The sequence below is a fragment of the Bombus impatiens genome, unplaced genomic scaffold, assembly GCF_000188095.3.
Source record: "Bombus impatiens unplaced genomic scaffold, BIMP_2.2 scf_0382, whole genome shotgun sequence".
NCBI lineage: Eukaryota > Metazoa > Arthropoda > Insecta > Hymenoptera > Apidae > Bombus > Bombus impatiens.
Genome location: NT_176801.1, coordinates 955,995 through 979,830, shown reverse-complemented (window position 1 = coordinate 979,830; position 23,836 = coordinate 955,995). Strand labels below are relative to the sequence as shown.

General features: G+C 39.2%; 1 protein-coding gene across 2 annotated transcripts in view; it reads right to left on the bottom strand.

Annotated features, from left to right (window-relative positions):
* LOC100741702 (octopamine receptor beta-3R-like) overlaps nucleotides 1–23,836 on the bottom strand; it is a 101,288-nt gene that overhangs the window by 49,886 nt on the left and 27,566 nt on the right. The window contains exon 3 of one of the 2 annotated variants that reach the window (XM_024368011.2): nucleotides 17,896–18,206. The exons of the other annotated variant lie outside the window; for it this stretch is intronic. Coding sequence (XP_024223779.1) covers nucleotides 18,181–18,206 — 26 coding nt within the window. The 3' untranslated portion in view covers nucleotides 17,896–18,180. Of the gene's footprint in view, nucleotides 1–17,895; nucleotides 18,207–23,836 lie in introns of those variants that run through there. 2 annotated transcript variants of the gene reach the window in all.

The following is a 23,836-nucleotide window of genomic DNA, read 5'->3' as shown; positions in this document are numbered from 1 at the left end:
TCTCTGTCTCTCTCTCTCTCTCTCTCTCTCTCTCTCTCTCTCTCTCATCTATCTATCTCTATCTCGTGTGGTACCGCTCTCTTTCTCCGAGTCCCTCTTTTTCCAACTGCCACGCAATGACTTGTCAACGATATTCATCTATCAGCGCTGTTATAAACTTCTTTTAAGCTCTCATTCCTTTAGAAATTTCTGCTTCTCTTTTTAGCCTTAAATATTGTAAAATGTCAATAAAATGTAACGCAATAACTTATTCACTTTCGCCTTTGTTAAGGAAAAAGAAACAAACAAAAAGAAAAAAGATTATATATATATATATATATATATATATATATATAATACAATAATACAAAAATTATATATTAAAGACCCAATTAAATTTATTCCAAAATTTTTGTCAGATAAATGTTTCGGTCCTTCAAATTCTTTTTAGAAATACATCGATATGATTGTACGTATGTACCCATTTGTAAAAAGGAAGTGGATATTAAATAACAGTAATCGGAAATAATTCCTGTGAATGAAATAAGACGAAACGCGATATACTTTAAATCACATACAATCACATGTACGTATATTCTATAGGCGAAAGAAAATAAACGAATGTCGTCAAATAAGCCAATATGCTGCAAATTATATCGTGTTTCGTGTTGTTCCAATCAGATAGAGGAATTAGAATTACATTGGTAATAGTTTTTTTCATTTATTCGATAAAGTTTGAAAGTAAAAAAGTTCCGTCGCTGCGTCAAACATATTCTAACCGACGTGTTTCCTTCCGTTAAGCCGACTCCCGGACCTCTTTCTCTTTCGCTCGCGCTATCTTCAAGTTCGGCGAAATAGTCGTATCTGTTACATATATACGAGTCGAATCCTGTACAGCAGGTAATTCATCGTCGAGGAGACTCGATTTTCAATCAATTACGAAGGAAATATATACCGTGTCTCGTAATTATATTGTAAAAGTGCGCTGGTACGGTTTTCATTTACGCAGCATCCCTCGTATTTCGCTGTAAGAAAACGAAATAAAGGGAGGAAAGGTTAAAAAGAAGAGCCATTCTATCGGCCTATTTCACGGCTGTCAGTCGCAGCGACACTTATCGAACAAATTGTCCCGTCACTGGCATCATTGCGACGGAATTGAGAGACGGTAGTTAGTCTGCTTGGTTCACCGTTTGCCCGGGTATTGCTCCCTTTCGTTCCACGAGAGCGTGGCACACGTTGGTTGTTGTCGTTTCATGTCCACGTCGATTTAATTTAATTAACCTTGTTTTAACCCGATATAATAATAACATCTTGGTACGAAGTAGTTTGGTGGAAGTTGAAGTTTTGTCGAGAATTGTTGGACAATTGCCCTCTATTTTATGCTTGATGAGTTTGTGACAGGGTCACGGTTTGTAGAGAAGAATGTCTATTTGCATACAGTCATCGGGTGCCATAAACCACCAGCTTAGCGCACAGTTTTCCCTCGTTTACTCTTGCTGCTACGGTCGGCTTCTTGTGGCCGCGTCTAGCTATAGGGTATGTCTATGCTTTATCTGGAGATATCTTTGATGTCTGTCGCCACATAACATTTAACAGCGAAATCGAACAATTACATTTCACTGAAACGATTGTGAACATTGCGCATTCGCTGCTTTATTTTTCTCACCGACTGCAGATTTATATAATTAACGTATTTCATACGAATACGAAAAATATGGTAATTATGAATAGTTGCGCGAAAAAGATGCGTAATTCGGACGTTTATTATCGTTTTAAAAAATATAATGATATTATGATATTTTGAACGCGCAACATCTAAATTTAAATATAGCTGTAATAGGATTCTTTTTAACGAAATAATTTTCAAACACAAAGGGCTTTAAAATTAAAAGTAATAATGGAAAATTATTTTTAATTTCGACGCAACTTCGAGACATCGAGTTAAATGTTAAATAATTTTAATTAGGAAATGCTTGTTCGAGCTTCTTACGAATTCGTTACAACGAGCAATCTATCTTCTGTCGAGAGATGAAAGATAATTGCGTCTCTGGCTATACCAAAGACTTTGTCGGCGGAATCGATCGAATTCGGAAGCGGTAAAACAAGCTTTCTGCATTTTCCAGGATTTCTCGAATTTTCAATTCAATCATTTTTTCAATTCTGGACTGATACGATTTCGTTCTTCCCTTCTACGTGTAAAATATCGCGCGATACTTTGAAACGTTCGCGTAACAAATCGAGGGAAAATATTTAAGAATTAAAAATAAACTGTATAGAGTATGTGCATTCATTTACATGTTAGATTCTCTTTGATTTCATGTTTAGAAACTACGGCATAGTTGGAAATTCTGACAGAGAGCCACAGGCATAGATAGATACAAGCAATTTTAAAATGTATTACTGTTGAATAAAACAGCGTTCAAGTAGTATAACCCTATATGTTGGCGGACACGGTATCGACGATTTCGCAATATTCAATGGAAAAGCTTTCTAGATTGGTTTTCTACAGCGAAGAAGACTTTGGATAGACTCTATCCAAGTAGTAAATCACAGTTGGATCGATCAGCAGCGTCTTCTAAGTGTATTAGCCACGAAGAGAACTTTGTTCAACGAACATAACTGGATATTAGGTCGGATAGCGAGTCCAAGCTGCTGTGTCTCTCAATCGAGAAGATAAAAAAAAGTTTCGTAAACGTATTATCGGAAACGGGGAGTCTTTGCCAATTTGACGAATAATAATGCTTGTAATCAAGGAAACTAACGTCTGAGGATGTAACCCTTTGCAGTTTTCACGCTGCGTACTTACAAACGCAACGTCCGCTAACATTTGATAAATAATAATACACTGTAGCCTTTCTTAGCGGGTTTCGGTACTCTGAAAATACGATTTCGATGCACATACGTACATACACATAACACGGCGGGGAATTGTGTAATACGGTCTCGATACAACGCGAAACGTGTTAACCGTGCTATAGGAGAGTGGTGGTGGGAGAAGTGGGGATTGTAAAATTCATCGTTAAAAGTGCTAGAACTGTATCAAAATGAAGAACTTGGCATTGAAATAAGACTATCAAATCTGCTTCTCTGATTATGAATAAGTTCTATACCTCCTTGAAACATAATAAAATTATATTTTCTGTATTCAACGTTAAGAGATTTTCGACACGATTAACAGGTGAAACACCGAGTAATTGTATTTTGCACTGAATATGTGGTTTTCATACACGTGTATCATACACGTGTATCATACACGTTTCATACACGTATTATATCATTAGGAACAGACGTTTCTCAAGTAGTATGACCTATCGTTTCAACGGTCACCTGACAATGGAACCTCATCGAGGATTTCTAGAAAATAGCAAATTTGAATTGTACATACTACGAGTGTGAGGATTGGTTGTGATTTAGGAGCGAGCAAATGCTTGAGTTATGCTTGAGCATAGGTAACATGTGAGAATCGATTCGGAGAATGTGGCAAGAATGTGTCTGTTACGCGTACGAGAGGTCTTTAAGATCGCAGTATGATGGAAAACTGAGAGAATGCTGTATAAATTCTTGAAGAATCAACGACGCGCAAAGATTACAAGCAGAGGAACGATAAGTGAAATTTCCTATTGTTTGGAGGAAAGCGGCGTGAAAATTCAGCAAGTTGTCGATCGATGCGACGATACCAAAATTGTCTTTCTACTCACAGCTAACTATTTTATTCGAACCTGACGGATCGTTTGTCTTTCCAATTTTGCCACGTTATGATCTTGCTGTTTAATTATAATCAAAAGATCGACGGGAATGTACATTTTGCTTCTGTGCTTTTCATATCGTATCTTAAACTCGCTTTTCTATACGAGACAAGAGACGCGATTCGATATTTTTCATCGGTGACCTTCGAATAACTCTGCGACGATAAAGAGAGTGGTGTAACTCGATGGCACTCGTAACCAGCAGAAGGAAAGTTCAGTTTCCAGTCAAGTTGCCGATGCAAAAACGTTTCCCGTGTACCAAAGAAGAAAGAAACGTGAAAATAACGTTACTTAAACGTGAAAATTCGATAGCGGAGCGGACAGTGCAATGTTGTAACTCATCGGGCTGGAATCAGCCGGCAAAAGAAAGTTGCGAACGCTCTCCTAGCTAGCGGAAGTTGGCTCAAGTAGTACAAGTTGCCTTGGGATCGTCGAATGCATCGGAAGTGTCGTAACTCTCGGCGGGACCAACCGGAAGGAAAAGTCTTGGAGATGCGCTGCTTGCACGAGCGGAAACTTTTTCCTAAGTAGCATAACCCGATTGCGTAACAGACCACACGTAAAGACTGCTACGAAGTTCAGAGAAGGAAGTTTTTAATTGCAACCATTGTTGGCGACGATACTTTCCTCGGTAACAACCTTCTCGCGACAGGGCAACTCTCTATCCCTCTTGTCGTTTTTTCGTTTTTTCGTTTCGTTCGAGTATAAATTGGAGAGTGAAATTGGTACCAGTGACACTGTAGTTTTTGTTTCCTGCTCGGTTTCGTTAAGGCGAACTGGTTGCACTGGAAACGAAAAGATTTAAGAAAATAATACGACGATAAATCATATAAATAATGACGATACGATAATCATATAAATAATGACGGTGTTTAATACGAATAAAATAGGTAATCAAAGCACGATTAAGCTATGTCTGTTTGTCAAATTTTCAGAAGCGAATGAAATCCTTCAAACACGCACTTTGTTCCTATTAGTTTTTGAAGAACTTGATTCTGCGAATCCGCGAATAGATCAGGGGAAAAATCTACGTAACTCTTGGAGAAAGAACAAGAGTCTTTCGTCGTCCGGCCGAGGATAACGAGGCAAACGATCAACACAGAGAGAGAGAGAGAGAGAGAGAGATTCGTCAGCGCAAATTAACGTCGCACGAACACGATACATCCGCGTTTAACGATTTCTTCTAGACAAAAGCGCGAAAGTGGAGCATGATTGGCGACCAGGGCGCGACCAGGGCGCGACCATGAGATAACGATGTCACTCTCGCAGGAACAATGAATGCGACAAGATTCGCGAAGGAATCCTTGATTAATGGCCACGATAACGCTGACAATGAGAACGATCGATTCGAATGGTTTACGATTGCAAGTGGAACAAGACCTACCTCTGTGCAGATCAAACGAACCGCATGTTGTGGATTACTCTGTTTCAGAATAAAAAGAGAATTAAACGAATCGATCGAAGGAGGTTTCATCGAGATTCTTTTAAAGCGGAACCAGAATTAATACGTACGTGATAAAACGTTTGTTACGGACAAAGTGTAAATGTAGTATTGCACGAGGTTTGCGATATGCATGAAATATCGATTTTCTCCAAGCTATTTTTAAGCACCAGGTTGCTTTAATTAAGTATCTCGGTTCGTTTTGAAGATGGAATTTTCATTGTTCGTATCGTTAGTTCGTTGCTAATACGGATTTCAACTCAGATTTCATCGTTCGATTCGATGCTCTGATTCTTGCTTAGTATTTCGTCAAATGTTCGTTTTTATCGATTTCTTCGATTCTTTTAATAAAATGTAACTTTCAGGGGTTGAAAACGGGTATCGATTACGGATTAATTAATTAAACGATAGGTTGCAAGAAGAAACAAAATTAATCGAAAAACCTTAATTAATTCTGGTAAAGATTGGCGGAATGAAAGCGAAGAAGCATTCTTTCATAGAAGATTTCTAAAAAGTTTTGAAATTTGGAAAACTTGACCGATATAGTCACCAAACGTTCGAAAGTTCTTTAAAATCTAAGAATTTGTACAACTCTAAAGAGTTGAATCGAACTTTCGAAATCTGAAAAGTAGTAAGAGAACCGGAAAGATTTCAAGAAATTCCTCCAGTTCTCTTACGTAGCTGATTAAAATGGCGATAACGATAGCGATAAAATATCATAAACGCGCTTCCAGCAGACGCGACATTATATGCGTTATACATGTACAACGTTCCCACGTGCAGACACTCGTAGACGCAGACTACCGAAAAAATGTATTGCACGCGTCCATTGTACTTCTCGTTAGGGAGCTTCGTCGCGTATTTCTCACGAACGGATTTCCGTGAATTTCCCTCATCCAGCCACGCAATAACGACGGGATCGTGAATAAGCCTCGTGAATAAGCCTAGTAACAATGCACCAAGATAAACAGTCACGTATAAACGACAAATTTCGAAAGTAGAACAGCAGCCACAAGCTAGACTTTTCTTTCACTTTCGTATCGCCAGCCGTATTCTTGTTAACAATGTAACCCTTTCATAGAGAATATGAAAATCTTGTACGACGCTTCAGCGACGCAGATCAACGTAATGCTGGTTGTGAAAAGCTTTTGTGAATGCCTTCCGCGTAATGCAACGTGATAATAAAAGGGAATGTCTAGGATTTTAGGGCATCTGGTATTCGTCAAAAGGAATAGAAATTGTTGATTTGTCGAGATAGATTCTACGATTAACAATTCTTAAATAAAATGCTTTTGTATTTTGTATTTTGACATTTCTATATCAAATTGATCTCTGTAAACGTATTTAAAGAAATGACTAAACTCGTGAAACGATAATTTTCCTTCCCGATTTACTATGTTAATATTAAAAAATGAATCGCTCAACTTTAGCCAGAGAAATCTGTAGAAGCAAAATGTAGAAATGCGAACATCTCTAAAACTATCCTATGCGAACGGAGGCTAAAACCAAGACTGAAACTGATCGATCTAAGCCGTATGAACAAATGCTCTTCGGGCGATAGAGTTACGCAAAGTCAAATCGAAATTTAGTTTTCAGCAAGTATGTTAAGATCGAGAGATAAAGTTCGTAATTGTTTGCTATCAACGAATGTATTTAACAAAATCCACTTGGCTTGATCGATAGAAAGTTTTGATATTTTAGCAAACACATTGGCGTTGGCGTTGGCGTTGGCGTTGGCGTTGGCGAAACGTTGGTGAACAAAGCGCAACGTACTATCGGGAACGCGACTAAAAGGAACACACTTTTGTACGAAGAATATGCTATCTAATAAACATGGTGAAAGTTTAGAACGCAAAATGTTAGCGCTTCGCAAAGTTTGAAACGAAAAGTAGCATTGTTCACGCTGGTGCTGTAATCTTCAATTCCGAGGTGTAATCAACACCTTGTTGCGCGTTGTGTTGCGCGTTGTGTTGCGCGTTGTGTTGCGCGTTGTGTTGCGCGTGCCGGACGGAATAACGATCTCGAAATTGTCATTTTTGCAACGACGTGTCCGAAATAAGTTCTATATGGAACTGTAAGTTCTATATGGTAAATAAGGTAAAAGGTGAAGGTAGGCGAAAAGCAGGAGACATTGCGATCGAACGATCGATAATCCTTTTTAACGGTGCAAGGTCGATTCGTATCTTTACGGAGTAGAGTCGGTAGTCGCGGCGGGTTAGCGCAACTTTGACAGGACAATTGGGTATTAGCGGGCTTGTGGCTGCGATATCACTGGATAACGATGATCCGATAAATCGCGTTAATATGCCGCCCGCGTTGATGGACTTGACTTCGGGTTGCAATCGCGCTCGATACACGATACCGTTTTCGGCTGGCTGTGGACCGGCGAACGTTAACGACGGATAGACGATCGATGACACCGGATCTTACGAATCCTGCCTAATCCATAATACTTGGGATGACCGGTGGAACGCTGCCGGTTATAGTTGCGTTTCTGCTTTCACGAGTAAAAGTTAAATCCGAATAACGAATGTTGCGGCAACGCTCGTTTTAATCCAACGAAATTCGGGACCCAGCGGTTAAATCCTCGTAAGCAGCACAGTTCGACGAACCGAGAGAATAGATGAAACAAGGGGAAGCGAGATAGGCGGAAAGCAATCATCACGCGATCGAGAAAATTCCATTCTCGGTTATTTTCGCCTTACCTTTATAGGTGTAATCCTTTTTAATTACTTTCTTTGTGCTTTTAAAGATGGTTTAAATAAATTTTTAACAGTTTTTGTGGTTTCCAGTGACTTGGTTATCATTCATCCAAGCATGGAACAAAGTATGGAATTCGCTGTTTCGATCAAAACGAAAACACCAGTGATGGAAAGATTCGCGTTATACGAGGATTACCCGAGTTTATCGAGTCGTGCTATGCGGAAACCGTGTTTAAGGGGAATATCGCTTCGAGTTATATTTGTATAGGACATGTCGTGCATAACGTGGTCAACCGATTAGCGAAAGAAGAGATGCGATAATAAGGGGAGAATAACGCTTCTCGTTCGAGCACTCGTTTCGACAAGATATACAGCGATACAACAAACGTACGCGTTTTCCACTTATTTCCACTTATGAAAATAACTTTCTGTCGATCGTCTACTCCCCTCTTTAGTCCAGAATTAGAATAGAAAACTCGGTAAAAAAAAAATTACATTCTCGTACGTAAAATAGAGCTAACCTAAAGCGCATTGTGCGTGTCGTCTCGAATTACTTACATACATATGACCTAACGGTGACCGGTGGCAGCTTTATAACCGTAACGATCGTGCATCGTAGACGGTGATTCGAAATTGAAACTAGCGATGCATCGTTCGATCGCGCAGCTTCCCTCTGTCCAATTAGATCAGGATTGACCGAATCAGCGAAACACGTAATTAGAAAGCAATCGATGAGCGACAGAATCAACATCCAGGGATAATACGTCGTCGTGAGGATTACGCTCATTAGGTCCAGCACGGGCCGTAATCTTTCTCGATTAACAGCAGCGACAAAGGCATTATTCGCCTAATCAACGGAACGAATTGCTCGCCTAGTTTCGCCATTTCTATCGTAACGTCTATCCACGATGCAAGAGGGGAACGAAAGGACTGCGTTAGCGAGACACCGTGCAACGATCTACTACTACTCGTGACGGTCGATGATAAAGATGGATGTAGAAAGTTAGCGGAAAGATGGTTCGACGAATCCACTAACAAATAAACTATTTATACATAGTTATTCCTTACGTAATTATTAATACGATAATTATAGAGAATTATTTAAAAGTATTTAAAAAGGTTGCTCTTGGCAATTATATTTAGAAGGTAGAATTGTATTTTTTGCGCGAATTAAACGAAAATTACGTGAAAATGAGATCTGATCGTGTACGAAGGTAATGGATAGTGTGTAAACGCTGATATGGACGGTATCGATCGGGATCGTGCTAATGGAATTCCAAGATTAAAGATTTTTCATCAACGTGATCGTTGTTATAACGTGTTTACGTTATAGTTGGCAGGTTTCGAACAAAGCGCAAGTTGTTCTTTAATTAGATTGGCCAATGGAATGAACAAAGCGGGTGAATGAATCGCCAAATCAGACTGACGCTTCTCTAATTACAACGTGTTTCGCACAACCTATAAAATCGATAATATATTCGTAAAAGACGTTTACAAGTGTGGGAATACTTTGATGAGGGACTGTAAATGAAGCTACGAACGAAATGGCTGGCGAAAGGAGGGGAACGGGGTACGTTCGAAGAAATGGAAGAAGCAAAAATCAATGAAGATTTCCACGACGTAGAATGGAAAATCGTATGGTGGTAGTGGTATCGCCGGCACGGTTACGAAACTTAAATAGCCACTTAGCGAAAAGTTTCGTAACTCGTTAAAGTATCTACTACTTACTTAGTAATTGATTTTCACCGGTTAAATTCATTAACGCGCAAGAACGCAGCCCCCTTTAAACCTTTAATTAAACGTCGAAGCGTCTAATAATAGGCGCGACGTTACGTAATTTATCGTGCCGTTTGGCTAATTTCAGCCAACTTCCGCTCAGCCGATGATACACCCTGGGCTCGAATGGATTGTAACCGTGCACGATTTGCAATCGTGTCGAGAATTTCTAATTATAAACTGGCAAGGCTGTGCACACCGCTTTCCATTCCCTTCGTGTTCCGCGCCAGCTAATTCGTTCAACCATCTCGCGCCCCCTTTTGTCGTTCCCCCGAAATTCTGCATTTTTCACCTGAAATTCCTTCATCGACCTGTCAAATTGCTACAATTCTATTCCAGTAAAGCTAGCTCCTACAACTTGTATGTTTCGTTACTTTGCACTGTTTGCAGATGTTAAACTACCTTTGTCACATAATTGTTTCATAGAAATGGAACATCTTTCGAAGGGAATATTTTGCATGGTAATTTTTAGCGTAATTTTCAGGAGTACGAGTGAAAGGGACATCTATTACGGATACGAATATATTATGCTTTTCGTATAAAGTGATTTTACCGATACTGTGATATGTGTAACGTCGATCTTTCCATTTCACTACTATCTAAATTTCTATAAATTTAACATTACTATTAATAAATACTTGAAATTTTTAACAAACGTTATTTCGAATATTCAATGTTAAATATTATTATCAATAACCGAATGTAAGACAACTTGAGAGAAAATCTTTGAATTTCGAAGCGAATACTTTTATGTATCTGTATCTGATCGTTGTGTTGCCTGTTTCTAAAAATATATCGCTTTTGTCGTTTATACGAGCATTCTAATATCGTTGCTGTCTGAATCGATCGCGTCCATTCGCATCTCTTATCTTGAAAGCGAATACCAATCACGTTCCATAATATTACGTTTTTAACAACGTTACTGACGTTAACGTTACAACAACTAATCGTTCATTGTGCCGTAAAATCTACTACATACATACACACATACGTAATATGTACCGATATCGTAATAAAAATTAACTTTAAGATTATCGATGAAACAATTTGCACAGATATAGGTAATGGATATAGAAATAACACTGGCACGGAGAACAATCCTCGAATTGTTTTGAAACAGCTTCGAGCGAAAACGTTTCGATCTTGCTAAAAGTCTATGCTGATTAATTAGGCGAAAGCTACTGCGTGTCTCGATTTCTATTTGAAAAGGAGATAGTCGTAAGAGAGAAAGAAAGAAGGAAAAGCAAAGTTCGTCGTTTAAACGTACTCGGTGGTATTAGTGGTTTTCATCGATGATTTAGTATCCCCATCGTAATGCAAATCTAGAAAAGTACGATCGAACAATGTGTTATATCGTATTATATTTCTGTATCTAATCTACGGCAATAAGTTGTCAAGTTAGAGGTGGAGAGCGGAAGTGCGTCCTTGTCGATAGATGCGTATCGTACCTAAATTAAAGAATTAAAGAAAGCGTTGTAGCTGCGTTCGAATGAGACTAATAAATTGGTGGAAGCTCGGTTAAACTGGGGTCACCTCTCATTGATAAATTATATGATATTAAATTATATCTCATTGATAAATGTATCGTTGCAAGTACGATAAATTATTGCATTTATGATAAATTACGCTGTGGAGAAGTAGATCTTTCTAACAAGATGAACGCAATCGAATAAACTTGCAGGAAGCATCTAAGATATTAATACCAATGAGGCCGATATTCCTTGTATTCAGGATATATGTATTACGCTTATTTGTTACTGCATTAAAAAGCAAGGAAATTATGTTTATGTCTACATTTTAAATAAACACGATGAAAGATACATCACGTTCGACCTTACATTCACTTGTAATTTCTCACTTCGTTAACAAACTTATCTTACAAGTTGTTCACACAACGCGCGTTACAATTTTATCATAGTATCCTATATATGTGCGTATCCTATATAATGAAAGTGCGTTTACGCAGTCGACTTGATAGGGCGACGATTCGATATTTCGTTATTCCTACCGGCAACTCCTAGTACGCTAAAACGCGCGCTCCGCCTAATAATCACAAACTTAACGTTACTTTCATCGTCGATACACGGCTGTGCTCGTGAATGCTATCATTTCCATAGCCGTATAATTAAGTGTGAATGATGAACGTGCCGAGCAACAACAGAGTCGATGATATAGAAACAGAAAACCCTGGCCTTTTCTGACCGGAAGTACAAAGCTTGTTCCTGAAATTACGTTCTAACGAGTTCGTTACCGAATGGTAAGAGGTTGGCAACGACGGTTGTGGAAAAGAACGAAGGGGGATGGCCCGTTGCAGTTGTGCACGCGTACGGATTCACCGTTTTCGTTAGAGGAGACGTTCCGTTTTCTCCCGCTATCGATTCACTAAGCGGCTCGTAAGGAAGAGCAAAGCAGCCTTAAAGGCGCACGCTCAATGCCACTAACCTATTTACCTATGTAGGAAAGAGCTCGGCTGACTCATTTCCATCGATCGGCGTGCACGTGCACATATCTCGAAAGGGACCGGGATTCTCTCGAATTCTCGTTAATCCTTTTGTTCAGACAGCCTTTTGCAACGATAGTTTTATACACCATTCGTAAAAAGATCTACGAGGAGTATCGATTTTCAAGAAAGTTTAAAGATAGCTTGTAGGCGTAATTTTATTCGATGGTTTTGTTATCTTACTTATACGTGCGATGGCTACCCTTGTAGGTAGTCACCTATCCTTCGTTGGTTAGTCGAAGCCTGATCGACTGTAAATGCCAATTTCTAGTCTATTTCCAAGAAACACGATATAGATGAGTTCAGCTAAGAAAACCTAAATATCCAGGGCGAACGAAGAAAACCTGAGGGAAACGATGAGCCGTTGTTAGACAGAGAAGTTTAGCCGGAGAAGTTGCCCGAGGAAATCGTCGAATTTTCAGCAAGTTTTAAAAAGCGACCGATCGTTAACAGTAAGCGTATATCCGCAGCTTTGAGACATAAAAATGTCTCTTTGTCCATTCTGCAGCCGCGATCGTTTCGCGGAGGAATTCTCCAAGAAAAGTACGGTAAAGGCGCACCCCGGCTATTGCATATTGTATGCAGCGTTTCAACTTTAAATTGCTTTCTTTTAATCCGAAAACAACGCAACTGAAAGAAGAATTACGTAGTTGATATTCTAATGGTTCTTCCATGTGGCTGATAAAAATGTAACTTGGTCCCTGCAACTTGTACGATTCGAGGAAAATCGATCTCGAGGAAAATTTCCTGTAATTTGTGAAAACGACTGTGGAAAGAGACATGCGAGACAAAGAGACTGGATAAAGATAAATTCATAAGTAGATCATTGGAGTTTGTACTTTAATTTATTTGCTGACATTTTACCGTTTATATTTACCACAATATTATACATTGTATTATTATTAATTGCCTTATTTATAATAATTTCCCAAGCAATTTTTTGCCAATTTTTTGCTAATTTTTTGCTAATTTTTTGCTAATTTTTTACTAACCGCTTGTTGCAACGAGAATAATATTGGAATAGAAAGGTGGAAGAACTTGAACAAAGTTATTATAGTCAAATTAAAGGCATGAAACCGGAATATTTAGTAGAAAACGTACAGAAACAGAAAGACGACCATATAGGTTAGATAATTATTAACCATATAGGTTCGATAATTATTAATAATTTATAATTATATTAATTATAAAATTATAATTAAGAAATGGCGATAGGAAAGAGACAGTTGAAGTAGGTTCCAATTCATTTTCGATAAACGTTCCAATTATACGATACCTTTGTAGTTTAATTCCTGCTACAGCTTATCCTTATCATTATTAGAGCAATAATTATCTCCAAGAGCTTTAATCTCTGATGATAATTGTACACGAAATCGAAACATAATATTCATTTAATCATTGCAATCCTTTATATGCGGTACGTTGAAATAATGTGTTATACAGATAAGAATATACTCCGGATCAGGTTTAATCGAATTTATGAATGAAACGTCTTTTTACGCGTACAAGAACGCTGTTGTACATTTAATAAATAACAATTTCCAGATTAGACGTTAACAACACATAAATATTCGTTTCGACAGACACTATTTAAACGATCCTCGATATAAATAACATACAATAGGTTTTCCTGAAACGTTTACTTGCTCGGAATATTTTTCGTGGAGAGGACGGAGAGAGAAGCGACCGACGATGAAATCACGATGAAACCAAAGTAGAAGAGTTCCTGACGGGTGGGTGATCCAGCGCGCAGGGATGAAAGAAAACCAAGAAAACTACTCGTGCAGCTCTCTTACCATGTAACGCCAGCTCTGCGCCACCGCGTAATATATAATACATCCTATTTCTAACTGCTTTATCGCACCTTTTCCCTTTCTATATTTGACTTCCCCTCTTTGATTTGCCGTTGAACGGCGTCAATGACGATGCCAACCGTAGGGATCTTTGCTTTGTCGAGACAGAATGCCGTAGTAACGAGCCTGTTTTCACCGTAATGATATCTAGAGGTTGAGCCGTCTCTTTCGCGATGGGGAATGGAACGTGGCAAATGTGATCGTACTGACTTTGAATTCTTCCGTCAGGGGATGATGGATTTTTAATTGGTGCGTTGATCGTTTGGGAATGGAATCAAGTACAACGGACGTTGCGTGACGCGATACTTACGGGTGTAGGTTCAGGGACCATAAATTAGTCCTGCTCTGTTCTTTCGCTTATCTTCTTCGCTTAATTTTCTAACGTTATCTAAAATTCTTATCGATATGCATGATCTTTCGTTTCGAATGAACAAGATCGAAATATAAAGATTCAAGGGGATTCGTAGCAGTTAATTTTAAGTTGGGCTTTCAGTTAAACAGAGTACTGCTTGTCCGAGCTCTTGTTTATTTTACTTAGCTATCAGCGTAATATTATATTTCGTTATTGTAACCGTTTCCAAATAGTAGTCAAGTTGCGATAATGATTAGGTTTTCGTTTTTAGATTAACAGCAGGACTGATACAGCTGAGATGCAGAGATCTGTGCTGCTTTACGCGGCAGAAGATCACGAAATCTGGAAAGTTCGTCATCGTGAGAAACCTCGGCCGTAGACGGATGGAAGTCGCGCGATCGACACATCGGTTTATCGAACAGCGACCTTGTCTGATATTTAGGACGAAACACGGCGGCCGAATCAGCGAGCAACGCACTTGGCGCATAGTAATAATTCGATTGTATGTATATTACTAGGATTGCATTGTAGATACGTCACCGTTAGACGGAGTATCCAGGCAACGCATTAGCGTAGTCGCGTCACGTAATTACAGATACTAAGCAAATCGCGACGCGAAGGCATCGGGTGGTAACTCCGCGCCATTGTTCCGTATATTCGTGTTTCGCATTTCTGGTAAACTTGTTCGTTTGAGTAACTGGTAATACGATATGGTTATTATTGGACATCAGAAGATAATCGTTTGGCTCATTGCTAATTGAACGTTATTCATCCCGGTATCGATGCATCTGCGGTATTACTACAATTGCGCGATCAACGATATACGTATATGACTTGGTACCGATAGTAATAATCGTAATACAACAGACTGTGCTACGATCAACGCACTTTGCGTTATTTCTGCTTTTTATTCAGAAAAATTCCTTTATGTTTTAAATACGGTGCTTACTCGCTAATTTTCAACCTTTCAACATTCTAACAACGAATTTTAATCTTTAGCGAAATAGGTGCATAATCTCCACTATAATACGGCCGTTTAAGAATCGTTCTGATTAAAACATCTATTTATCACGAGTACGCTAAAAGCACCTAGTGAACATTCAGTGACATACGAACGTTAGCATGAGTATAGCTTGAAGCTTAGCGTGAAGGATCCATAAATTAATCGGGTATTAGTTTTATTATTTTGTACAATGTTATTTGTAATATTACTTGTATCGAATGGTAACTTTACCTACACGAATATAGCCATTTGAATATCAAGTTCTTATTTATAGAGTACCCTTAACACAAACTTTTACATTGCCAGGTTCTATCATTAGATTATAAATCTTTTACCTTAAGTCTTTCTTTATATGTAACATATTTTGTTCGTGTATAAGAAATAGGTAAGTAGATAGATAGATAGATAGATAGATATCGCAATTCCAGCCCTCGAGAGATCATAGAACGGACTTGGTTTATAATATTTCTTATAAACACTCGTCCCTGCACACCATAACCACACCGCCTTCTGATCTAAGTATCAGTGCACACAGTGCGGTACTTTCTTCGGTCCTATTACTTCACACCTCTTACTTTTCACTCTCCTTCTCCTGGTATCATCTTCAACATCTACGCAAGTTACATAGCCCGTACGCATCTATATACGTTGAAACACATGCGAAACACATCCAATAACGAAATTTTACACTGAAAATTATAGTTATAACAAGGCAAATTATTAATTTGTGAGATTTTTGTGCTCTCCTTAGTGAAGCAATATATGTTTAACGTTAACTAAGAAATTCGATCGCATCTATTTATAATATCGGACTTTAAAATTTCGAAATAGTCCGAGTCTTGGTTTTTATTAATTCCGTTTGTTAATTCGCCGAAGACTCGCTATATTAAAAAAAAAAGAAAAAAGAAGAAGAAAAAGAAAAAAGGAAAAGAAGAGAACATTGATATTCTATTAAAACTTGCTGCCTGACTAAAAACTCTATTCGCTGTATCATCCTCGTATTAATATAATCCTCCGAATACGTTTTAATTTGCTTCAATCGCTAATAATGTTTCCATTAAATATCACTTTACATGATAAAGGTCAGTATATGAAAGAGTAAATAGGTCAAGGTTAGAAATTATAGCAGTAGTAGCTTTTACAAGGAAAGCTACTTCCAATCTGGCCATGAACCGACAATAGTAGTTTCAACGGCTGTTCGTTCCAAAGTTCAAACACTCGCAATTTGCGTCGACAAACGCAAATACAATATCTTCTTGCAAACTAATTCCGTTTCTTCCTCGATTACACAGTGGTATAATTTCATCGATGTAGACGGCGCTACGAGCAGAATTTCGTTCGAAAATCCCGTGAGGTTCAAGGCTAAAGTCGTTCGTTTCATCGGGAATCTCACGGTCTCGAGCACGCTTGGCGACAACTGTGCGCGGACGAAACCGCGGTAATAACAATAAATAATCGCTGGAAATTTGCGAGCACTGCCAGTGAGTCGCGGTTTCCAATTTCGCACTGACGCCGTTTGTCATCGAACCAACCAACCAACCAACCAACCAACCAACCAACGGCTTCCCAACAAAGCGGTGGTTTCTTCGGATGATTTTCTTCGGTCCTAGACCTACGGTACTTTCTAGCGAATAAAAGAACGTCTTTCTCACGTCTTGTAATAATATATTGTATATGTTAACCTTCGTCGTGCCAATTTTTCAATAAAACTAAAATAATTTTGCCAATTTGCAATTTTCATGCGCCACTACTACTCATCCGCTTTTTCTCACATTTTTCTGACAATTTTACGTGACATTTTTGCTTTTCCAGCCGGTATAAAAGAGTAATATGCCCGAAACATTCTTTGCTCCTCGACGTTCTTGAAAATTACACGAAAAACGCTTTTTCGCGATCATTGACCGTGATATATATTTTCATCAGTGTGACGTTTCTCGTTATCGCTGCTCGGATTCGGCCATTCGCTTTGTAACTCTAGATCAACCGAAAGGAAGAAATACCAGAATTACGATAATACTAATACTACAAAGAAAAATAAAAAGCGAAAAAAAAATGATTTGTCCAATCTCTTTGCCATTTCTTCGCTTTGTAATATCAGAATATTTAAAGAGAAAGAATGTTCGCGTTGCAATGGTATTAACGTTACAAAGAGAGAAAGAAAAAAAAAAAAGAAAATTGGACAGTGTAGATAGAGCGACTAAAGAAGAGTAGCCGATTCGTTCATCTCTTGTCGCAGTACCGCTCCACTTTTTGCTATTATACACATGTTTCCATTTGAAACAAAGACCAATAAAACGAAAGAAAGGGAAAATTGATCGTTTCGCGTTTCAAATCTATTATTATTCTTTCGCCTGTCGTCGATTTTCTAACTCGGTCGAATAAGATATAAAGTTACTTCGCGATACGAAAGAAAGAAGAGAAATTGATATCTGTGGCTTCTCTATCAGTTTCTCGCTTTAATCGTCGACTCGGAATGAATGTGACAACGATATTCACCATACTCTGTTATCGTTTCTTCGCTTCTAGCCGTCCGGTCCCACTGGACTAACTCCAAAGTAACCGGGAAGAGGACATGCTCGAGTTAGAATAACATTAACATCACAAACTAATAGACCAGAAACGTAATGTAATTTTTCAAAGATACTAATTTTTCTAAATGCTCGCTTTCGTTGTCGATCCTCTTCTTCGATCGAGCAAATACATTTTAATCTTTAGCTTGGGAATAATTGAAAAGAAAATAGTCGAATTGCAACAATGGTAACATTAAAACGCGAATAAGATGGGAAAATGATTATTTTCTTCGCCCTCCGGTGTTTACCGTATTTAGACTATGGACTTTCTATCCTTGGAACAGCTGGAACGGAAAAATATAGAATAATTACGATAATATCGATGGTATAAACTAAATAAAAAGAAAAGTAACCCAAGTAATCCTCGACTCTTGTTACGTACTTTGATCACATTGACACTTTGGTCATTGAGTTTCCAATTTGGAATACAAATGTTCGAAATGTCCGAAGAAACACGTTTCTTCGTTCTCAATTATTATTCGTCCGTTTTAATTATCAACGTGCCAACATCGGAGTCGCGCGAAAGAAAAACGCGCCATGGAACTCTATGGAACAATATGAACTAGCGTTCATATAGAAAATTATGTGAGAAGCAAAGAGAGAAAAACTGATTTTCTCGTTCCATATTACCGGTCCTTTGTTTCAATCCTATACTCGACTAACCATAACTCCAGTCCGACGATAAAGAAGAAATACTCAAACGCAAATCCACTCTTTGATCAAGCGCATCGATTCACGTTCAACCAGAGAATTTTGCACACGTGTACTCGTGGCGAGAGTACAAGAACCAGCCTCTCTAAGAACGCGAAAGGGACGACAAAGTCTGCAGGCAATTTCCTCTTTCTTCGGAAACTTTTCCATTTTCTCCTTTCGCTGTATATATTGGTTTTCTTTGCTAGCTCTCCTGGCCAGGGCAGACTCCCGCCCAAGAAATTTTTATTTATTAAGAATATTCCTTCCGACGGATCTCTCGAAATGCTAGACACGCGTGTAAATACACCTACCTTTCTCGAGAAGCTTTCCACTCGTTATTTGGATTACAACGTCCGTGCCAGACGGTTGAGGGCAAATGCAGACGAAAATGAAAATATCTTGGCGCTCGTCCAACGAATAAAATCAATATCGCCAGTGTTTTTGCTACATGGTGAATGAGATTTTGTTAATGCACACGGTTAATTCATTGAAACGTGTTGTCGAGTCGCTGAATTTCATTCGGTTTCTTCTTCGTTGATTCGCAATTGCCGCGATATTCTCTCATGGTTGAAAGAAATATCGATCGTGACACGTACAGTAAATTACTTGCGGTTTATTAGAATCGGTTAGAGTATTTAGGATTAATTATATAGAATTCATTAGGCGAAGTAAAGTGTCACGGTAGCGTTGGTTTTTTCTACACGATCGAAGCTAAAATATTTCACCACTGAAGATTTAGTACAATTAGAATGTTGTGTTGCTTGAATCATCGAATTATTGAATTATTGAAGCAATATCTGCATAACACAGTTACGATAATATCCAAAGCAGTGGTAAATACATTATTTATCATTATCGCGATACGATAATTGATGGAAACATTTTAGATATATTCGATGAAATGGATATTTGTTCCTAAAAGAATGTCTGTTCAAATTTGGAAAACTTTAAGAAATTCGTCTAAAATTTGCCAGCGATTAGCGGACGTTCTTCCTCTTCGTACTTTGTAGTCTCTCTCTCTCTCTCGCTCTCTCTCTCTCATGACTGTTTAGCATGCTAGCGTTGAACCCCCTAACGTTTATATAACAATTTTTTCTTTAATTATACCCATAGAATACGCAATATAATATAGCCAGAAAGTTTAGAAAAACGATAAGAAAAGCGTAAAGAATAATTCATCCGTCAACTATAGTCGAGATAAAAGACCTCGCTGGTATTGAGGAAGCGTGATTGCAATGGGATTTGAGATGACAGGTGCAGCGAGAGGGCGAGGGCGAGGGCAAGGGAGGAACAAGGAGATGGATCAAGTTCAGCGGAAAACCTAGAACTTTACAGGGAAGGGGGAGAGGGCGCAAGCGGATTGTGTAATAGGGCCATTGGCATCGGTCCAAAGTGCACGATCTCGTGGCCGTGCCAGAGCCGCCAGAGCCGCCAGAGCTCCAGAATCCAACGGCAATGCAGAGTGCAAGAGGATCGCCGACGGAGAACTCTAGGTCGAGTCGAACGTGTTGGAAATTGGGTCATACAGCGAGCACACTCGTCGCAGCCGAACGATTAACGCGCCAACGTTCAAATAGTTGTTGCGAAGATTGTGCAACGCGTACACCCCCGCGTGACAATGATCGTGGATATGTGGATATCGTGGCGCACGTCGTCGCCTCTATATTCTCGATAGTTTCCGTTGCCAACAGCGTGGAAATTTCATTGCCACTGCGACCAGATACGACTATCGTGATTATATTAGTATAAAATTTAGAACCAATGTGGAAATATGTAGACAACTCGCAAGTTATTTACCGCAAAGAAGAAGAAGAGAATCGGTAGAATTAGTAGAATCAGCAATGTATGATAAAATAAGATTAAGTGGAAAGTAAGATTAAATAGGCTCACAGTTAAGATTAAATCACTCACAGTTATCTATAACGATTTACAGTATCGTTAAAATTATACGCTTAATGGCTTGTCGATGATTAACTGCTGAAACGCTTTCGTAATCTCTGTTAAGCGCATACTCGCAATAAATATTATCACATTTTCCGATTAGTTTCAAATGTCGTTACAACGCTAAGAAAGTTTGAAAAAATGTTTTATTTGCCGTATATAATATATTGGTAAAAAATTCGTATAAATATTAAAATAGTTTCGCGAGCCATTGTATCTGGAATCTGTAGCCAAATAACGCGATAGCGTGACACAGACGACGCAAATAATAATTGCCGTAGTCGAGCATAAAGATAGGATCGTACGAAGAACGAAGAGTGCATTATGATTTAGAAGCGTTTGTTGCAGAAGATCAATTCAAGGCCGGCAGTTGTTTTCAGATTGGCCGCGAAAAGCGACACCCTACGAAAGGGCGGTCTTACAATTACACGCGTGGCTGTCTATTACTGTTTGGAACGCACGCGTCACCCGTCATAATCCGCGAGCCAAAAGCTGCTCGTTATTCTAAAAGATGGCAACACGCTCGAGGTCAAACGGTGGGCGTTCACGACGTCATACAAATGGATTCGAGTCCCTTCGCCATTTCCCAATTTTTTTGCCGGTAGTGAGGTCGAAAAGCGAATCGATCGAACGCGTCGACGAACGGTAGTTCCTCCGTTTTTCCTTCGTTTCGTTTGATCGAATTATCGCGTATAAAATTAGTTCGAAGATTAGAACGAAGCAAACGTAGAACGTTTAAATAGAAGACGTAAGTTTGATGGAGAATAATTCACGGAATAAAGAAGCATTTGCTACGAATCATAACCAAAGACTATCATCGTCTTTTCCAATGGTTTTCTTCGAAATGTTTCCATGGGATGGTGAAACACCGTATAAGCCACGTGTATAACGCATAAAACAGAGTCGCACTTTCACCCTTATTACATGTGAAATAAGGAAAAAATTTGAATAAAAGATCAAAAATTCTATATTGCAATCACGTTCGGCGCGAACAAGTTCGGTGAAGAAACGAGCCCCGTAAAACGACGAGGATGTTACGGTCTTTACGGGCGTTTTACAATCGGCTTTCGAACCTGCATGAACATCCTCACCTTGTATTCTGGCCATTCCAGTAACTGCTGTTCGACGATATCGGACATAGAAACGGGTGGTCCCGATTCCACTCAAAATGGTATCTGGCCGTTCGCATACTCCGAGATTTCTACCCTCTTTGCAGCTTAGCTACGTCGAGGGCGAAGCTTTTTCCGGACTTTGGATAAGATCTCTCTGAAGATGGGCCAAAGTCGCGTCGAGGATCAATCCTAGCGGCGTTTCACGGTTCGCCCCAAACAATTTTGGCAATGACTGTTCGGCGTATAACTGGCGAACATACTTGAATTCATTCGTTCGATCGCCACCTTTGATCGCTCGATGTTCGAACGAAAAGGAAAACGATGGAAAGAGATGGTGAGAAATCTTATTTCCCTAACGGTTTTCTGGTTTTTTGAAATGGTTTTTCGGATCGGAGTAAATGAAATTTTGATGAAACATTAGTAAATTGTAATCGATAATCTATCATAAACGACGTGATTTTAAAGAGGCATAAACATATGTATGCGATATATGTATGATCGAGTTTCTTTCTCTATTTATAACGTTATATCGTCGTTATATCGTCGTTAATAGCCGTTGATAGCCACGTAATAAATTTTACACCGATTGTATACCATATTGTAAGTTACCAACGTAACCAATATAATCGCGATAGTCGAGTCTGATTATGGTTTCTATAAAATGTTTCTACAAGCGTTGAAATACTTTAGCGATAATAAACAACTAAGCGCTCGTTACGTAAACTTGAGGGTTGGGTGATAAAATAAAGACAGTTGAGTCGTAAGACAACTATTAATTTTGTTTTAATTAAACTTTATTACAAATTCAGCGATCAAACTGGAATACACACTGAATTAACATAAATCACAATTCACTCCAACCACGTTACGTAAAACCTAGTTACACCGATACGTTAAGTACGTGACTGTTATAACGGTAGAGACAGGTAAATATACGTTGACTATTCTAAGGATACATAATAAGTGAGTTTTACCGACGATACCGTGTCGGTGGAAAGCTAGGGGTGGATGTGTCTAAGGACACGGGACTATCGGATTTGTTGATGACAATTTTGGTTAGGGAAGTGGTTAGGGAGGGCAATAGACGCCGTCTCCGATTGGATAATACGACGGTTGGTGGACCAGGAAGGGTTTTAGCCGCCCTCGTGAGAAAGTTGCTAACGGAACATACCAGACGTGAGGAAAAACTAACTTTCCCTGTTAACCCATAGTAAACGATAAAAGTAAAAGGAAATCTAAGACAAGAGATACTTAACTACGAAAGACCAACTAGAGAGACCAACTTAACTATGAAAATTTCAAGACCTCCGGTGGGTACTTAGGACTATTGAGGGTACGCGGTGTGTGACCTGGTCTCTGATGTGAATTGACGTTACACGCTACTCGATACACCGTATGTCAAGTATTGCTGTCGACGCTGTAGACCACCAGCTACGTGTTAGATAATACGTATAACGATATTTGGCGATGTCGATGTCGTCCAAGATTCCGCGGTTGGTGGGAAGGTTTTGTCAGTTTGCATATTGCGTAGTTCCGTGAGAAAGTGTTGTCGAGTCGTGGGCGCCTCGCGCACGCGTTTGTCGCGTAAAAAAAAAAAAAAAAAAAAAGAAGGAAATCGAAGATGAAAAAAAAATAATAGTAATAATAAAAAGAGAGAATTTATATCTTAACACTTTGTTTACACTGATTACAATGTACTTCCGAACTGCAGCCGTGACTTTCCAAGGCTGAAAAGGCTCTTACAACTTACCACTTTCGATGGGATCCGATTCTTTTTCTTTGTCACCCCTCAATATCGCCACTATCCACGCGTTTGTTAGGTGTCCGCGACCTTTGTCACGCACGCCTTCTTCTCGAACATTCGGCGAAAGGACCGTTGAGATATCGATGGTTCGTTTTGGCGTTATACATTGTCGTCGTGTGCCGCCCACGTCTTTATTTCCGTCATCAGCCCATCTGTTCCGAAGCGCGGCCTGGCTGCCTGGTCTCTGACGCGAATCGAGATGTGGTTGATGTTACGCGTTCCTCGGCGGCGGACAACGACAACAGAGAGCGTCGGGCCCCTTGTCGGCGGCCCGATTCTTAGAACCGCGCTCGTATCGAGCCTAATAAAATATCGAGCCTAAAGCCCGATGACGCGTTTATAGTTGCGGCTATCGGCGAGACAA